We start from the raw sequence: 19,960 nt of genomic DNA, 5'->3' as shown, positions 1-19,960 counted from the left end.
CCAAAAACGATTAAGTTAACTTAATCAATTTGTGTTGGAACAGCATGAAGGAATTGTCTGGAACCCAGTATTTTTTACAGTGAATCCTTGACTTAGTTTTACACCTCATATAAATCAAAGGACAAAAAAAATATTAATAATAAAAAAAAAATGGTGCACTTTGTTATTCTCCAGACGCAATTAAAAAAAAAAAAAAAGAATATGCAAACCTACATGTTCACTGGCCAACAAAGTGAATATTGTAAGTCAGCTGATGGCCATTGTCCCACGCATACAGCACTTTATCTTTGGGATTGTAGTCCACTTGGGTCACAAATGCATACTCATTTGTGAAAGGCAAACGCGGTGTGGCCTCGGTGTTCGTGTGCGTATCGTAGGCGTACAAAACCTCGCCTTCTTTCTGATTGTAGACGTCAATGGCATACAGGACGCCGCACACGATGAAGCAGTTTCCGTAGGAGTTGCGCTTCAGTCCAGTCCTCCATGTTGTCTCCTTCTTTATGGAAAGGTCACTCGGGTCCAGCTTGCTGATGACGATGACTTCGTGTTGAGAGTAGTCGTAATCCAGCGCTGGGTAAATCACCCAGAGTCCGCTCTCGTCCACAGCAAAATCGATGTCTGAGTGACCTCGCCATTTCCAAGGCGTCGTATCCTCGTAGACGGCATCGTGAAGCTGGGTCCAAGCTGCCACGTAGCGCATGCGCAGGTCATATTTGATGATGTTTTTGGTGAAGGCTCTGTTGTAGTAGAAGGCTCCATTGTAGACCACGTGGCCGGTTCCGATCCAGTTGTAGGGAAGTTTGTAGAGGTTACTCCAGCGACCTGTTATTGATGAGATATTCTGATTATAGTTTATGATTCAATTTGATATGCTTTATTATGCCACTCATTTCTACTGAGCTGTACAAAAAATGCAGTTTTCATCTGGTTTCCAGTTGAAATATCTAAAAAAACAACATTCATTTAAGAAGACCTACTATGCCCCCTTTTTATAATATGTAAGTCTCAGATGTCCCTAGAGTGTGTATGTGAAGTTTCCGCTCAAAATACCCCACAAATAATGTTTGAAAACTGGCTTTGATCCAAATTGTGGCATTTTGGCAACTGATGCTTTAAATTCAAATGAGATTCTGTTTTTATTTTTTAAAGAGGGTGGAGCTACAAACTCTGTAAACTGTGAAAAGAAGTGCCTCAGAAAAAAGCATTGTATGGAGATTACAGTGTTCATTTGTGGATCCTAAAACTCCACATTTATAATGCGTCTTATTTGCCGACATTAACTTCAGCAGGTGTAAACTCTAATGGCGGATGCTTCTCACTCAGGGCTATTATGTTATTATGCTAATTATGGAGAGATTGAAGGATTTCTACCTTCCTACCTTCCAGCATGGATCAACTTTTATCCGTTTCTCATCATCCTGTTTCCCATAACTTTTATTAAATATGATTATTTGATTATTTAAATGAGTATTTAACTTTGAAATGATTTTAACTAATGAATAAGTTAACATGCTTTATGTAAAAGTGTTCAGTGCATTTGCCTGTCTCTTTGTAACTATATTCAAGAGCCACCAAACTAGGTCAGAGGTCACGGAGATATTATAACTGCCTGAATGTAGATCATACCGGTTTTTAACCAGTTTTGATAAAGATGGCAGAGAATACACTCAGGCTTGGGTAAGAAACAGATAGTACTTTAAGTGTGTGTGTGTTCTATTTGATTGTTGACCCGTTTCACAGGTCTGGGGGTCAGCTTTAAACAGTCTATTGGATGTCTGACATTAATATGCTTAAGATATTGTTCAGAATTGTACGCACACCAGGGAGAACATGCAAACTCCTCACAGAGAAACGCCAACTGAGCCGAGGTTCGAACCAGCAACCTTCTTGCTGTGAGGCGACAGCACTTCCTACTGCGCCACTGCCTCGCCTCTTCAGTAAACTTTATTTATTTATTTATTTATTTGAACCTCTGACTCCGGCTCTTTTTCATCTGACAGCCTGGTTATTCTTTGGGTTAAAACTGTAAATAATCACTACAAGATCATAACTAATGGGTCATAACTAACTAACTCGTTGCTTTCCTTCTCTAATGACACGCACAAATGGAGAATGTTAAAGTGTTTCATTAGACTGTTTTTATCAAGTGTGATTATAAAAAATATAATTAATACATTTTTACCATTAGAGGCTGGTTATATTCACACAATGTTGTGTTTAAACCTCTTATAAAAGTGATTTTTGCATAATAGGTCCCCTTTAAGTCAGTTGTTTTCCATAAAACAAGCAAAATAATCTTGTTTTTGCTTTGAAATAAGATTATTTAGCTAATCGTAAATCAATATGGCTCTTGTCTTAGAGAAAATATGAATGTATACATGTTTATACCCATGTCATACACATGTTTTTGACAACCAAAACTACAATGGTGGATTACAGGACCATAAATATTCTGGTGTACAGTTCTTCTTTACAAAGTGATCACTGACTACTGGACTGTGATGTTACATTTCTTCACCTTTTAATTATAAGGTTCTATCTGCGTTCTGAATGATTTTGAGATAATGAGCTTTAAAGTTTTTGCATTCCATAGCAAACAGTATGTGTGCAACATTTGTTTTTTAAATAAAAAGTCTTAAAATGTAAACAACTTATTTAAAAAAATGCAATAATGTAAATAAGTTGTCAATTAATAAGTATATTTCAATAACTCACTTTTGACAAAAATGTCAGATAGAACCTTATCATTCTAAGTTGACGATTTGTGATATTATACTGTGAAATTTAATCCATCCAAGTTATTCCACTGAAAAAAAAAAAGTGATTTGGTAGTCTTCATGTTTTGTCAATCAGTTAGGAGTGCATCCTTCTCTGATGACATTAATTCGATGGCTTCAGACACAATATTCTTAACCACACCCTTCTTAATGTTAGTTTGCTATGAGGGATTGATGTGCAAATCGAAAGCCATGGCCCCATACTCAGTATTCTATTGCAATTGGAAGTCAATCAATACATCAATATACAAAAATAATAGACTGAACAACTTGTTTTTCTTGGATTTTAAATGTACCCTTGAATGATGTAGGTCTTGATATATGTATAGATATCTGTTTTTAATAGTTTTCCTCATGGTTTCTTTATGATTTGATTGACAAATTTAAGCCATTTGAAGGCTAATTGTGCAGTGAAATTTTGGTGTTTCAGTGTGTCCTAAACTGGTTTGCACAATGAGGGAAAATAAGTGCTGAACTACCATGCAATGATAAAATGACTTGATTTTTTATTTACCTTGTTTGAAATTCTCCAGGTTGCGAAACTCTACTAGGTTATTGCCATAGTAGTAGTTTGTGACATAGATCTTGTTGTCTTTGGCCATTGGGTCTTTCATCCAGGCTCCTTCATTGCGCCCGTAACTGTGATGCTTCTCTGGCATCTCTACTGAAGCCAGTGTCCCCTCACAGTCTGGAGATTTACCTACAGAAAAAAAAAAATATATATTACTTTACATATTAAATGTACAAACCTATGTAAAAAATGTTTTTTTCCAGTTTAATTTTTTTTTACATAATGCTAGTATTTGATTGATTGATTGATTGATTGATTGACTGACTGACTGACTGACTGATTGATTGATTGATTGAACACAGTATTTTGATGGTCTATTTGAGTATTAGTAGACTGTCTGCTTAATATCTGGTGATACTGCTCCTTCAACAGACATTTAACTGACTATAAGAAACTTTGTAAGTACATATCAATTTACCTAACCCCAAACTAACAGTCTACTTATAATCTAATGAGAAATAGTTGGCATCTAAAATCTGAAATATTTTGGTACAATTAAAAATATCTTTATTAAACCTTAAAAAAGTTAATATAAATATTATTCAAATATTATTGGTAATGTTATTTATTTATTTTTTTATCAAGGCAGAATTATCAGCTTTATTACTCCAGCATTCAGTAATATTTTGTCACTCTAAATATGCTTCTCAACAAACATTATTGTTTTTATAATTACCGTAAAAACTGTGCTGCTTAATATTTATCTTCAAGATTGTTTGATTAAAAGGAAGTTTAAAATTACAGTATTTAATTTTTTTTTTTAAACAATTCTTAAAAATTATTTTAATTTATAAATTTTTTAGGGTTGTGTTGACCATTCTGCATTAGTTCTATTTTCACATTAAACCCTAAATATTAATATTATACAATTCACAATAGGTTTTATTAGTTAGTTAATAGATGTTATTTAATATATTTACTAACATGAACTAATAATGAACAGTATTTGTATAACATTTATTATTCATAGCTAAACATTTACTAATTATTATGAAAATAAAACTCATACTTAAGTAAATGAGTTAAAAAAACGAACAATGAACAGCTTTATTTTCATGAATTAATGTTAGCAAGGATCAATAAATACTGTAACAAATCTAAAATTCATTATTTCTGTCAGTAACATTAACTAAGAGTAACTAATACGACATAATTTAAGGTTTTACCCTATTTGCATACATATTTTTATTATTAATAATGTATTATTATTGAATATGAATACTATAGAAATGTATATGTAATAAAAATATGTGCATAAACATAAACTAATAATGAACAGTATTTTTACAACATTTATTAATCATAGCTAAACATTTACTAATACATTATTAAAATTGTGAGCTAACAAATGAACAATGAACAGCTTTATTTACAATAGTTATTGTTAGCAACAATGAAAATACTGTAATCTAATATTCATTCTTTATTTTAGTAAATAAATACATGAACTAACATTAACTAACACAACCTTATGATAAAAAGGTTTCCCTATTTACATACATATTATTTTATTATTGAAAATGTATTATTATTGAATATTAATATTATAGAAATGAATATATAATTAAAACGTAGACAGAATAATTCAAACCTGCTTTGTGCAAGTGTGTTTTTCCTCCAGTGCCTATTGGTTTCACTGGTCCTGGAGTTGACTGTGTTGAGTTCATGACGGGCACTTCGCTGGTGGTTGCTAGTGTTGTGCTTGTTGTTGTGACAGCCACAAGCGTAGTGGTGGTTGTTATTGGCAGCACAGTCGACGATATTTCAGAGGTTTCCAAAACTAGCTCGGAGCCCTTTTTGTCCTCAGCCTGGTGGCCAGTGTGGGTCTTGGCTTGGTTTTCTGAAAACAGAGAAAGAGGGTTTGAAAGGCAGATCACGACTCTTGGCCTAAAGCTTCACCCCAAGCATTCGAGATTCCTCACATCAAAGAATTATTAATGGGATGTTGCGCTCGGAGAAACTTCCTGCATTGTAACCCAGTCTCTGCCTGCAATGCTTGGATTCAAAATTCCTACGCTTGAGCCCATTTCATCTCATGCCATGTACAACAGATCTCCGTAAGACAATGTCAGTGGAGAGACCCTAATCTGAGCCTTTTCTTCCTGCTCTGTGGGAGCGTCTGGAACATTAAACATGTGGGCGAGAGACATAAGTACATCAGATATTAATCTGTCATTCGAGGACACAGGGACTGTTACTGTAATCGTTTTGGACGCCTCAGCAAACATTTGCCCCGCGTGTCACTGTTTCATATTTGATTCTGGACTGAAATGGAAATGGTTTCATCCCTGAGGAGTGTTTTGCTGATGAAATGAAGAAATACAGAACAAAGTTTCACTAAAATAATATTGTTTTCTCAAGAGATACATTTTTGAATGCAGAGCAACAGCTTCACAGCAGATTTCAAAGTAAAAATGATAATGTTGTGCTGGACTGATAACAGAAATCATGTGGTTCTGTCTATTGAGAGCCAGCAGTGCATTGGTCAGACAAATTTCATGCCACGGTGCATGCTGGGAGTCATAGATTATATGATTCTCCCAACATTCACTGTTGCAAGATATTTGTCACCATTGCTGAGATTCAGCTGTGTCCATAATGTCTGTGTTGCCTGTCGAGGTGGTAATCCACAAACTTGGTGGTGGACACTAGAAGTAAGGGATGCAGTGAGGCTAAAGATGAAGTCCTACAGGGCTTGATTGTCTTGCAAGACTCCTGATGCAGGTGATGGGTACCGGCAAGCAAACACTCGGGCCTAGAAAGGGTTTGGGAAGACCATGGAGGAAGACTGGTTGGCCCCAAAGAGGTTCTGGCAAACTCAGGAGGGGATAACAGCTCCACTCTGTTTACAACAGAAATGGGTAGCTGTTGACCTCGACTGGGGATGTTTTCAGACGGTGAAAGCAATACTCCTGAATCTCATTAACCCCTACAATATTTTTTTCATAGAGAAAGCAGAGACTGGGGATACAGGGGTGGACTCACCCATCACCCAAGCTGAGGTCACTGGGGTAATTTGCAAGCTCCACAGTGGGTAAGCAGCGGGGGTGGATGAGATTCATACTGTTTATCTGGATATTGTGGGGCCTTGGCTGACACGTCTCTACAACATTGCATGGAGGTTGGGGACAGTACCTCTGGAATGGGCAACTGGGGTGGTGATTTCCATTTATAAGAAGGGGGGCCGAGGGTGTGCTCCAACTATAGGGGGATCACACTCCTCAGCTTCCCTGGGAAAGTCTATGCCAGGGTACTGGAGAGAAGGATCTGGCCGATGACTGAACCTTGGATCCAGGAGGAACAATGCAGTTTTCGTCCAGACTGTGGTACACTGGACTAGCTCTATATCTTCACTGAGGTGCTCGAGAGTTCATAGGAGTAGGCCCAATCAGTCCACATGTGTTTTGTGGGCTTGGAGAAAGCACTGACCGTGTCCTTCATGGCATTCTGTGGAGGGTGCTCTGGAAGTATGGGGTCAGAGGTGCTCTAGCTATCTCGTCCCTGTATAAACAGAGTTGGAGTTTGGTTTGAATTAAGTTTCCTTTGCAGGGTGGCAGATTGCACCCTTATAGATAGGGTGAGGAGCTCTGACACCTGGGAGGAGCTCGGAGTAAAGCCGCTGCTCCTCCACATCGAGAGAAGTCAGCTGAGATGACCTGGGCATCTGTTTCGAATGCCTACTAGACACCTACTTATGAAGTTGTTCCAGGCATGTCCCACTGGGAGGAGGCCTCGGGGAAGATCCAAGACACACTGGAGGAACTATGTCTCTCGGCTGGCATGGGAACGCCTTGAGTTCCCCTGAAGGAGCTGGAGGAAGTGTTTAGGGAGAGGGAAGTCTGAAGTTCTCTACTAAGACTGGAGCCCCCACGACCTGGCCCCAGATAAGTGGATGAAAATGAGATGAGATGTTGAGATTTATATGCGGATTCTTGACATCTGCTTATTTTGAGAGATTCAGACATTTTTATTTGTTTCTAAAACTTGACCAATTGATGTAACCACAAAAAATTAACCTTTTACCAGTTGTGCTGTACAAATTATAAATAAACTATTCTGACAGAGTGGCCTATTTTGTCAAGTCATCAGGTAACAGAATTTGTGTAATATTTTACAGTTAATAAAGGACTATTGTAGCCATAAATGTATGCATTTTTTATAATAATTATAATAATACCTTACATTTTATATAGAGCTAATCTTGGCACTCAAAGCACTTCACACATAGGGGGGAATCTTCTCATCCACCACCAGTGTGCAGCATCCACCTGGATGACGCAACGGCAGCCATTTTGCACCAGACCGCACGCCACATACCAACTGATTGGTGGAGAGGAGGATTAGGTATGATATGGAAAGGGTTAGGAGGCCATGATGGATAGAGGCCAGTGGGCAAATTTGGCTAGGATTCTGGGATGAAACCCCTACTCTTCATTAAAGTACATCCTGGGATTTTTAACGACCACAGAGAGTCAGGACCTTGGTTTAACATCTCATCCGAAAGACGGCGCTCTTTGAGCATAGAGTCCTCCTCACCAACTGGGGCATTAGGACCCACACAGACTGCAGGTTGGGTGCCCCCTGCTGGCCTCACTAACACCACTTCCGGCAGTAACCTAACTTTCCCATGTGGTCTTCCATCCAGGTACTGACCGGGGGCAGCCCTGCTTAGCTTTAGCAGGCGACCATGCGAGAGTTGCTGAGAGCCAGCTGCTAGCTAGCAAAACATTTCTTTGCAAATCTTGACCGCAACACATTGCCAGCAAAATCCTTACTAATGACTTTTTTTAACCTTTGTTTTACATTAACATTTACTTTCGTTAAACAGTTTATAAACACCTTCCTCGGTTCTGCAGCCATGTTCCTGTTGTAGCTGGTGTTTTCAGAGACAACTCTCATACCCTTAAGTTTGTACCGTGGCCCTGAAAAGTCTGAAAAATGAGGATTGGGGTAATAACAAGGATTAAGGGGTAGAATTGGAATTCTGACTTAATGTTTTATTTCAGCTAATTTCATCTAAGGCTGTGACTGACGTCAGTTGCTGTCTTGATCCAATGTTTTAATTTTGTTATATGCAATGTCGGGTTGGGTACCAAAACCCGGTGCCATTATGAGTACCATATCAGCATAAGAATTTCAGTGCCTAATTCCGGTGCCACTGGTGCTACGACAAGAACGTAAAGCAGGTCACACACCAGAAGCACCACTTAGCAATGCGCAGCATCGCGCAATGCAGGGCCATGCATTTTAGAATGTGCAAGATGTCGGCTGTCTGCGGTGACCAACTCAGGACACTGTTCATATTTCTGCCACCCCACAGAGCACCATCTGAATAGTTTCATTTTAAATAACATCCGAATGTAAGCATCTGGTGTGTGATACTTTCAACTGTCAAGTGCGCGCCGTGCTGCGGCTCTGAGCGGTGCATCCGGTGTGTGACGCCCTTAAAAAGCATGAAGTGGTGCATCAAAGGCACACATAAGCACGCGTTGTGTCACACCATTTATAAATATTTCATTCTAAACAGCTTTAGGGATATGGATGTCAGCGATATCAGGCGTTTGTTCTAGTTGCTTATAGAAGGCAAAGCGCGCAGTACGGCGCATGCAGTTAGCAACTCTATCGACACGCATGATCGCATTCATCTAATTTGCTTAAACAAAACATTCTACCGTAGGGCTATATTTTACAAGCAAGGATTCTGACACATCAACATGCAGCAGATGCTTTACAAAAGTTGCGTGTAAGGGGGAAGCATGTCAAACTTACGAAACATGAGGGCTCATGGAATCAACTTAAAGGTGAAGAATGCACTTTTGCTCTTTGACAGCTTGTGACATCTCCTGGCATTTTCAGTGAGTATGTTTACATGGTCACCAATACTCTAATTTTAATAAGATTAAGACAGTAGTCTGATCAAGAGTCTACCACGTAAACGGTGATTTTTGGTTATCTTAAAGGACCACAGACACAAACTGCAGAGGAAACATTTATAGGCTGGTACAATGACGTTAATGGATCTTTGTGCCATAACATGTAACTGGGAATCTTGAATGTAACAATTAAAAAGCAGCTCATGTAAATCATATTATTGTCTTATTCAGATTAAAGCAAATCAGTAGATCGCTGATGTCCAAGTAAAAGTAGTCACAAGTCACAAATATATATTTATATTGTTCAATTATAATGATTAAAATTATATATTTTTTTTTGTCAAATAGTTTTGTGGCTAAAAAGTATCGGTTCAAGCACCGTTTTGGCACCGGTACCATTTTAAAAGCATCAATATAGCACTGATAAGTTACCCAACCCTAATGATTGTAGTTTTGTAGTTTGTAATCACAACTTTGTCTTTTAGACCAATTTGCTCACAATTCTTTGCATCAAATCAAAGTTTGTAATGTTGAAATTCACTTCAAAGCTGGTTAATTTGGCTGATTTTATGGTTTATAATGCTTTAACAAGAAAATACTTTTTTAATCACTATGGGGAAAACTTAATCTGCAAAATACTTCCTGAAAAAGTCACTCTGGACTGTAAATTTCAGGTCCAGATCTGTAAGAAGCAAGGGTCTTTTCCTAACCATGGGCTATTCTGGTGTTCACAATTATGAAAGTATTTTAACAAGAAATAAAATATAAGAGGAAAGGGATTATGCCGGGATTTTACAGAGGATAAGAGGGAGATCCAGACTCATTTACGAGAGACTTGTGAAATATAAACAATAAAATGTTTCCCTTAAGTTTCTGCTCTTATACCTCCTGTATTGTTTCACTGTATGTGCCTGAGCGCACCACTGGGTTCTTGGATCATAAAAAGCACAGGTGTCAACAACCTGTACACTCAGGGCCAGAGTGGGACTCTTTTTCAGCCCTGGAGTTTTAAGCCTCAGACCGGCCCACCTCAGTTCACGACTGACTATATTAAAATAAGGTCATTTACAATTCAGTTTCTAATTACACTATCACGTCTTTTTTTGAGAAAACAGCTGCTTTAGAACTTTAAATGTTCAACAACCCTAACAGTATTATATGTCTTAACAATAAAAATAAAAAATTTACATACTAAGACAAGGATCAAACCCAGGTCAGCGGTGTCATATACTAGTGTGCTAACCACTGGACCACAACAGTTGTATATTGCATTGTGACCCATCTAAGTTATATCATCAGTAATCTGCAGGCCGGTTATATATAAAAAGAGCAGAGCTGCGGTAAAATAATGAATAAGAAGACTGTGGTCAAGTAAATAAATAAATTAATTTAAAAAGAGTGACTGCTGAAAGCAACAGATTCTGGAGCTAGGGACACTGGCCCTCGCGGCCAAAAAACAGACCGGTCCACCGGTAATTCTCCCGGTCCTCCCGATTAGCCAATCCGGGCCTGTGTACACTCAAAAAATGACTTTTGGTGCTTGTTCAAACTAATTATTTAAAATGAGTTGAGACAATGCAATTCTTAGTTTTTTTTTAGGGGGACAACTTAAATGTTTTATGTTCAGTCCACTTAAATTTGTAAAAACAATGAAGTTAACTTAATCGAGTTGTGTACGAACATAAAGGAATGGTGTGGAACCTGGCAACTTTTTTTTTTTTTTACAGTGAATGAAAATCACAAAAAACATTCCATGAACTCTCAAATACTATGTACTATGGTATGTTAAATACAGCTATTTGCTTCAGCGAAGCTACAATACATATTCCTCTTGAATTATCTACATATCTTGCTCGAATTATCATATAATCAAATAGTTACATCAATATCCTCATTGTGTAAAAAGTATTTTTGTCCACAGTTAATTATGTCTTTAGTGAGGGGTGGAAGAAAAAAAGGAAGAATTGTATTTTCTTCCTCTTTGTATTTTTATATCAGTATGATGAAATCAAGGAGACAAACAATTAGGTCAAATGTACTCTAAAAGTAATCAGAAATGTAGACAGACTTCATTACTTAAAATGTGTACATTGGCCGAGAAAGCTTAACATGCTGTAATTTAAGAAAACACATGAAATTACAAAAAAACACCAGCAAATTAAGAAAAGATTCTCATCGTTTGACAGCATACGTGTTGCAAATCCTCATTAAAAAAAATGTAAAAAAAAAAAAGTAAAAACTTTTATTTTCTGCAAGTAACACGAAACTTAAATAACACAAAACCCAATGTAAATGTTTCAAGAGGACTTTAAACTGTGACGGACCTGACTATTTAGGTTTGGTTATTTAAGCTAATAATATACAAAAGAAAAGGGAATCATGTGATCAAGGTTTTAAAAAACTCACCTTTCAAAGATCACCTACAGGGGTCCTGAATGTTCGGAGTCCTGCAGATTTTAGCTCCAACCCCAATAAGACATACCTGGACTAGCCAATCAAGCTCTCTCTAGGTTTTCTAGAAACATCCTTGCAGGTGTGTTGAGGCAAGTTAAGGCCATTGCACACTGTGAGATTTTTTATAATCGTGAACAATTGTAGCATGTCAGACTGCATGAACATGGCTCTCATGTCACACTCTAAGATCTCAGCTGTCATAAAGTCAGACTGAACGACAAAGAAGACGCGCCAAACACAATAGAAAATGCCCCTGGAGTTTGACGTCATCCAAGCGTGACACATTCACTATCCCGTGTTCTGAAATGATTCCTTACACCAAATGTGAACAATCTGTAGCAGCAATTCTGCACAGTGTCTCAATAATAAACCCAGAATGAAAAAAAACTGACATTTTAACAATTCCTCATGGTTATTTGAATTGGCGCATGAATTGCGTCATCAAAATCGAAACTCCTATAAACCTTTTTTTTAGAACGCAAAATTACCCATTATGCTTTGCGTGTATGCGCAAGGAGAATGCTAAGAACTTCCGGTCGGCATCTAATGCGTATAAACAGACAACAAACACATTTGGGAGCTTTGAAAAGAAAGAAAAGTTTTAATCTGTTTTACCTGCTTTTATCATCTTCAAACTAATCCTGTTGTCGATCAGCACCACCTCCTGGACTGATCATTAAAAAAAAAAGGATGGAAAACAACTGCTGTGAGGCATTTTTCCCTCGTTGACAGAGGACATCTTCTGCTGTTTAAATGAAGCCTCGTCATCGCTAAATTTTATTTCAAATATATAACCAACCTAAACAAATGTAATTCACCAAAATGTTTGACACACACATGTAGCCTCCTGTACTGTCCCACTAACACATTGAATAATTGTCACAAATTGAAAATAAGGTGACGTTTTGAAATGACAGAAAAACACAAACCCTGGTAAATACAACACACTAAATGAAACATAAATGGCTCGTGATTAGAATCAACAGCAAATCAGCCCCGCAGAGTATCAATAACACACTTTTATTGGTCATTTTTGTAAATTGCAAGACTTACATACCTGTTAGGTTTCATGCCAGTAATCTGGTTTGCTCTATGTTGCAGTGTGTGTGTGTGTGTGTGTGTGTGTGTGTGTGTGTGTGTGTGTGTGTGTGTGTGTGTGTATGTGTGTGTATATTGAAGAGCCGTTGAGCTAACAGCTGACAGGCTGGGAACACACACACACACACACACACACACACACACACACACACACACACACTGTATTTCTTACCGGCAGACACGTGAACTAGGACGTTTTTCTCTCGCGCTTGGACCACATCTGACAGATTATAACGGCTTTAACACGCATCTTTCAACGTTGTGTCACAAAAACACTCTGTAATCCACTCAAAACACTATTGAAACTCATTTTCGGAGCACAAATTACTAGTTGTAAACGCTGTAAATGAAAGTTCTAAACATTCTACGGGAAGACTCTGGTCACTATAGTGCCTTCCATGCAGCCAAGAAAAAGGTCAATTAGTTCTTGGATTGACGCTCATGGCTGCTGTTGTCACACTGCAAGAAAGTTTATGAAATCTTCTGGCATTGCCAGAACTTTATCGGAGGAAAAATCTAATCACAACGGGCATTAAGCGGCTGTCTGTGAACATGTCAAACCAACGATCAAAGAATCCAGATTTTAGCCTAGGATTTCAGGAATCTTTTAGGATTTCCCAAATGTGTCTTAGAAGACAAAATCCTGGCTAAAATCTCACAGTGTGAGCAGTGCTTTAAAGGTAAAATCTGTAGGACACCAGACCTCCAGGACCGAGATTGAGAACCCCTGACCTACAACTGAACAATAGTAAAACATCACCCCTTAAAACATTTGTTTCTGAGGGTTTAATTTCAGCATGTTAAGCTCTCTTGGCCACCAATATTATGTTACTAATGACAATTTGATAATCATGCAACCTGTATGAACTACAGTTATCTAACAAACAATGTGACACTGAAAACATCAACATAGGACTGATTTATAGAAGAAATTTCAAGGGATTCTTATTTTTAATCTAATCGAATACAAAGAAGACACGTATTTTTCATATTTTACTACTGTAAGTCTGTTTTCTTTAAAGCAATCTACTGTATTAAGTGATATATACATATACAATAGGACTTTACAGTATAAATCATGACACAATATATATAATAAACTGCTGCTGGTTTTTCAAGTATTTTTACCCATAAACAAAGAACAAAAAGGTGTTTGCTCAAATATAGAAGAGTTTTACCATTTTCTCATCCACCGTAAAGCCAATGGCTTTGGGCTCTGCTGAAACTACAGTGAGGTGTTTTTCAGAAAACATCAATTAAACACAGATGTGATGTGCATGATCTTCATACCTCTTTCTGCTCTCCCCGTTGAATGTGACTCTGAGTCCTCGCTCTTAGACGCTTTGTAGTATGTGATCCCCCTGATGACCCCCGTTTGGTGCACTGAGGTCTTGGTTTTGGTGGTGGGGTCTGGCTTCGCAGGTTTTGCTGCTTTGGCGGGAGCCTCTTTCTTGGGCTTGACAGGTTTTTCTTTAGGCTGTTTGGGTGGAGGTTTAACAGCTGGGGGTTTCTTGTTGGGTGGTTTTATGGCCTCCTTGGACTTTTTACTCTCAGTGCCCTGGAATTATAGAGGTTTGATTTACAGCTCTTGTCTTATGCCGAGTTCAGACTGCATGATTTTCAAAGTAGTTGTGTCACGGATGTTTTCACACTGCATGATTATCTGGGGTTAGCGTTCTGTCGGTGCTGTGTTTACACAGTAGGATTATTGGTGACATGAGAGTTCACACTGCATGACTTTAAAATAAGAAGAATTACAGACAACTTTGTCCGAACTACGTCTCACAATCAAACAAACGCCTGAGCCCGGTTTCTCAAAAGTAATCCACTAGGATTTTGGATAACGGAAAGGTGGATTTAGCGTGGATTTCATGCCCAAAATGTTATGAAAATTTTACAAATGTATAAATTAATATGCAGTATCTTACAAGGTGACTTACAAGTTATCCTATTTATTCATGAGGTTTTAATTGTATTTGTTCATCTGTCAGGCTGCAGTGATTAGGTAGGCTTTAACGTATTCAGCATTTTAGTATAGGCCTACAGCAAAGTAGAAAGAGTTTGGCCTCATAAAATAATCCCCCAAACAGCTGTCAAAACTGATCAAAACAATTAATTTTTATTGATATATATTCATCATAATGGAAAATAATTTTCATTTTAGAATATATACTAGTGATGCATGCAATAATTACAAAATAATCAATAAATGCAAATAATGGCAATACCTGATTTTTCAAATCACTTTCAACAATTGCAAAAAGAGACTGAAAGTGCAGAAGCACAGCTTCATCTGGCAGAGAAACAACTGACTCCAACCAAACTGCAGCAAACCAAGGCCAGACTTGAGATCCTAAAGGCTACGCTCAGACAAGCTGGTCTTTCCACATCAGATGAGGAATTCTGAAACTATTGTGAAGTTTTTGAAAAAGTCTTGTTATTTTAAATTCAATACATCTATATTTGAAACGTGTTTTAAATATCCTCAATGTACAGTGTTTGTGTTGTAGATCTCTGATGAGCGAACAACTGAAATAGGATGGGGTGGGGTTTTTCTTGTTTTTAGATTTTTTTTTTCTTTTTCATGTGTGAGTTTTCATTTCAAATATAAAATGAAGTTATATTGACCCCCACACTGGCTATTATTCTTGTTGCTCTTCACATATCTATAGTTCTACATTGTGATTTCCTATCCTGTTTGAGCACTGGTTATCCAGATTTAGTGATCCTGAAAAGTTCCTATGTGGATCAGATTGATCCAATCCGATGTTGTTTTGAAAAACTGGCTCAAAAAGTAAGCTGGATAAGGTGATCACGAATCGCAAAAAAAGGATTACTAAATACAGATCCATTTGATTCGGAATAAACCTTTTGAAAAACCGGGCCCTGAAGTGACATGGAAACAACGCGAGGTCACATAATGTATCTTTCGTTATTAACAACATAATGGAAAAAGAAGGCTTTAGCTTTAGAAAATTGTGTTGCTCACCTGGCTTTTGAAGAAAATTAGCAATTTCTCCACAACTTTTTTTACTTTTCGACCTGATTGTGATATTGATTGAATGACATGTCAAACAGACACAGTGCTCCTGCCAAATTTACACTAGTTTTTCCGCCATATCTTGGGTCCAAATAAACTGAAAATGAGCACTTTTAACTTCTTCCCCAGCCTCCCGCTGGCCTGCAGGTACCTGTACTAGTGAATGCTGCCCTCTAATTGGCTGTAGGGGTTCGCGGATGTTATTTTCAATCAGAATACATTTCACATGACATGATTTGAATATCTGATGGGCGTCAGCAACTCATCGGCGATTCTCTCATGTTCTCTCATGAGTCATTGATAGTTCACACTGTGTGATTGTCACTTACGTGAACGAGCACTGATTTGCCTGTGTTTTCAGACATTTGTCAGCGATTTCTCAAAAACGTGTCAGTCTGAACTCAGCAGTATGCAGTTGTGTGTGTGTGTGTGTGTGTGTGTGTGTGTGTGTGTGTGTGTGTGTGTGTGTGTGTGTGTGTACTGGATTTGGTGTGTACTGGATTTGGACATGTTAAAAACGACTCTGGTAAAAGTTGAAGTACTGACTACACTTTTGTAATTAAGTAAAAGTAAAGAAGTACTGCCTCAAAACTTGACAAAAGTAAAAAAGTACCCGTTTCAACCACAGTCCCAAAGCGGTATAGGTGAATAATAATACAACTAAACTGGCAGTGTATAAGTGTGAATGTGAGTGTATATAGGTGTTTCCTAGCACTGGGTTTCAGATGGAAGGGTATCCGCTGTGTAAAACATATGCTGGAATAATTATATTTTTATTCATAAATCACCCAGTATACTTACATTTGTTGTTGAAAAATATTTCTTAAAAACATATGAATTAAGGACAACAGTATAGGCCTATTTAAAATCAATAGGCAACTTGAAAAATCAATAAAAACTGCATAAATTACGTATTAGGAAATGTGAACTTCAGAAATCAAAGGAATAAACCGTGTAGAAAGTACAGATATTTGTGTAAAAGTGTAAGGAGTCAAAGTAAAAAGTAAAAAAAAAAACAAGTAGTGGAGTAAAGTACTGATACCAGAAAAATCTACTTAAGTTTAGTAACAAAGTATTTGTACTTTGTTACTTCCCACCTCTGGACATTTTACTTTACTATAGTATGGTTAAAAAAAAACAAAAAAAATACTAGAAATTACTATGCACTACCTGACAAATGTCTTGTCGCCGATCCAAGTTTTAGGAACAACAAATAATAACTTGACTTTTAGTTGATCATTTGGTTTCAGAAGTGGCTTATATGGAAGACAAAGGCCTCTAGATTGCACGTATTTTACCAAAATAAAATATGATCATGTCTTGATTTTTAATTATTTAATTAGGACAGTGAGGTCTGACTTGGCTTAGACAAAAGTCTTGTCACTTAACAAGAAAACAGAATGACACCCATGAGCTTGGAGGACTGCATCCATACATTTCTGCAATGAATCAAATAACGTATTAATAAAGTCATCTGAAATGGTAATGAAAGCGTTATTGCCGGACTCCCAGAGTTTATCAAGATTCTTTGGTGCATCTTCAATGACTCATTCATCTTATCCCAAACATGCTAAATAATGTTCATTCTATCAACTGGGCTGGCCAATCCTGAAATACCTTGACCTTCTTTGCTTTCAGGAACTTTGATGTGGAGGCTGAACTATGACAAGTAGTGCTATCCTGCTATTGCTTGTACTTGATTGAAACTTTTGGCAACTCTACCCATTGTTGTGTTTAAGAAAGTGTGTTACCTGTGCTTTACTGTCTGAGGCGGCGTCTTTCTGCAACAGCTGTAGTCCCAGGCTGGAGATCTCTTTCTTGATGCTCACCATGATGTCAGAATAGTTCTCATATCGCTTCAGCTGATTGGACAGGTTTACTACGCTGTCTCTCACAAACTCATTTTCCCTGGTGAGATTTGTTTTTATGGTCTAGGAAGAGAATATCAAGACAGTGTCAAACTTCTAGCAATTTTTTTTTTTAAATGGATGTTTCTCATTTAAAGGTAGTTCATCCTAAAATGAAAAATATGCCTCATTTACTCACTCTTTACCTGTTTCAAAGCAGTTTTTGCTGTTTTGAAGAATGCAGAAAATCTGTAACCATTGATGTCCATATGAAAAAACTATATTAGGAAGTCAATGATCACAGCTTTCAAAACTTCTTCGATATATCTTCTTTTGTCTTCAACAGCAAAAAGAAATCAAACTGGTCTGGAACAAGTTGAGTAAATGATGACAGAATTTTAATTTTTGTGTGAACTGTCCCTTGAAGTCTGATCAATCAGCTGATTACCTCTTCTAATGTGTTCATCTGAGACACAACTTTGTTCATGTAGGCATGAACCTTCATCAGATCCATACTGTATAATGTTCCTTCCAGCAAATCCACCATGGAATGGAGCTACACAGAATAATAAAACAAAATATATTTTATTTGAATCCACACATACATACATACTTATAGATCTTATGCTGCATACATTTTGGCTTTTACACTGTATATGGCACCTGAATTTAGTTTTGGGAAAATGGACAGTTATTTTTCTTTCTCACAGTCCCACAAAATTTCTTTGGCCCAGCTCTGGCCCACAAAATTAGGTTTTGCTTGGCCCACATGCCGCAGTGAATTACGGTACATGACTGGACCAAATCTGGCTTCCAGACAAGGGCCAAACACGGACCATATCTGGGCCAAGTTTCAGCCAAGATAATAACTCATAACTGGGCCTGAACTGGGCCAGATAGGTTGGTGTGTCAGGATTGCAATGAAATTGATAAACCCATGGAGTGATGCGCTTTAGGCACACTATGGGCACGCTTTTTCTCAAAGTGACCTGATTGGTAGAATTTTTTTTTCTTTACTCAAAAATGATTTTAGTGTATTTTAAATGTGGGTCAAGACTGGACAAACTCACATGGCCCACTTATCAAATTTTTAAATCTGGGCCAAATACTACGTTTTTCATCTGGCCCAAATCTTGTGTGCCGCCTTAAAGACGGTGCCACCTCTGCCAAACCCGGGCCATGTTTGGCCCACATGCTGTATGCCAGTGCCGGATGAATGCCGGCTGTGCCAGCTTTATGCCAAAACTGGGCCAGAATTCTTTGCTACTAGGGACGTGTATCTCTGGACAGTTTCAGCTGTGTGCTGCTGCTGATTAGCACAGAAATTAACTTTTTTTTTTTCAGTTTGGAAAAGCAAACAAAAAAGCCAAAATGGATTTGTGTTGTAATCGACAGCATATGCGGCATGCTTTCTATTACAACAGAAAATCATTTTGACTCCCGGTAGAGTGATTGTCTTCTGTCACGCCTCAACTACTTTAAAAAAGGAAATTCATAGCTAAACAGCTTACAAGACATCACGTTAAGGTTGGAGTATTATAAAAATAGTTAAAGTAAGGCCTGATAATCTTTTATGGCTGGAGTATATTAGAAGATTGCAAATTAAGACATGAACACCTTATAAAATACATTTTATATAATTGGAATTTTATCATAAAATACCATTCTAAAATGTAAAAATATACTTTAGGAAGGAATATTTTAGACATTTACAAATAATTGCTGAACATTCCATCAAATACCAAGTTAAACCCTATATAGTCAATGAATAAAAGTAAAGTGATAAGTAGTATACATAGTCAATGGTGTTATATCTTAAAATATTATACCTTTAAAAAATGCCAAATTACACCATGAACCTATTTATATGTGAAAATATGTAAAATGAATGAAGGTTTAAGAAAGCAAAGTAACTCCTGAATTATTTACAAAATCCCAAAATGAAGTCAAAAAACTAATTGTAATGCACACTGCAAAACAAAGCTACAAAATGTAATAGTAAGGCAAGAAGGTCTAAAAATATGGTAAATTACAGCTCTTAACATTGCAAAAATGTAAAACATAGACCTAAACGTCTTATAAACACTCTGATAAAAAGTCTGATAATCTAAGCAATGTAAAAACAAGGCCTGAATATCTTATAGAATACCAAATAAATGCATGGAAATTGTGTAAATTGATACATTATATCCATCATAGACATTATCTTTTTCAAATAAAGCTAAGACCTGAACGTCTTATAAAAAAAAGCCAAATTAAGATCTAAATATTTTCACAAAAAAAAAAAAAAAAAAAACATC

The 19,960-nt window shown here is 37.2% G+C and overlaps 1 protein-coding gene across 1 annotated transcript in view; it reads right to left on the bottom strand.

Moving 5' to 3' along the window:
* Positions 1–217: 217 nt before the first annotated feature.
* Positions 218–19,960, bottom strand: part of olfml2a (olfactomedin-like 2A) — a 61,186-nt gene continuing 41,443 nt past the window's right edge. Inside the window, exons 3-8 of the mRNA NM_001126472.1 lie at positions 18,109–18,216; positions 17,565–17,744; positions 14,064–14,331; positions 4,940–5,188; positions 3,292–3,477; positions 218–822 (exon numbers count right to left, since the gene is read on the bottom strand). Coding sequence (NP_001119944.1) covers positions 218–822; positions 3,292–3,477; positions 4,940–5,188; positions 14,064–14,331; positions 17,565–17,744; positions 18,109–18,216 — 1,596 coding nt within the window. The remainder of the gene's footprint in view (positions 823–3,291; positions 3,478–4,939; positions 5,189–14,063; positions 14,332–17,564; positions 17,745–18,108; positions 18,217–19,960) is intronic.

This window comes from Danio rerio, chromosome 8, assembly GCF_052040795.2.
Source record: "Danio rerio strain M-AB ecotype USA chromosome 8, GRCz13ab, whole genome shotgun sequence".
Taxonomy (NCBI): Eukaryota; Metazoa; Chordata; class Actinopteri; order Cypriniformes; family Danionidae; genus Danio; species Danio rerio.
This window is presented reverse-complemented; position numbering and strand designations above follow the sequence as displayed.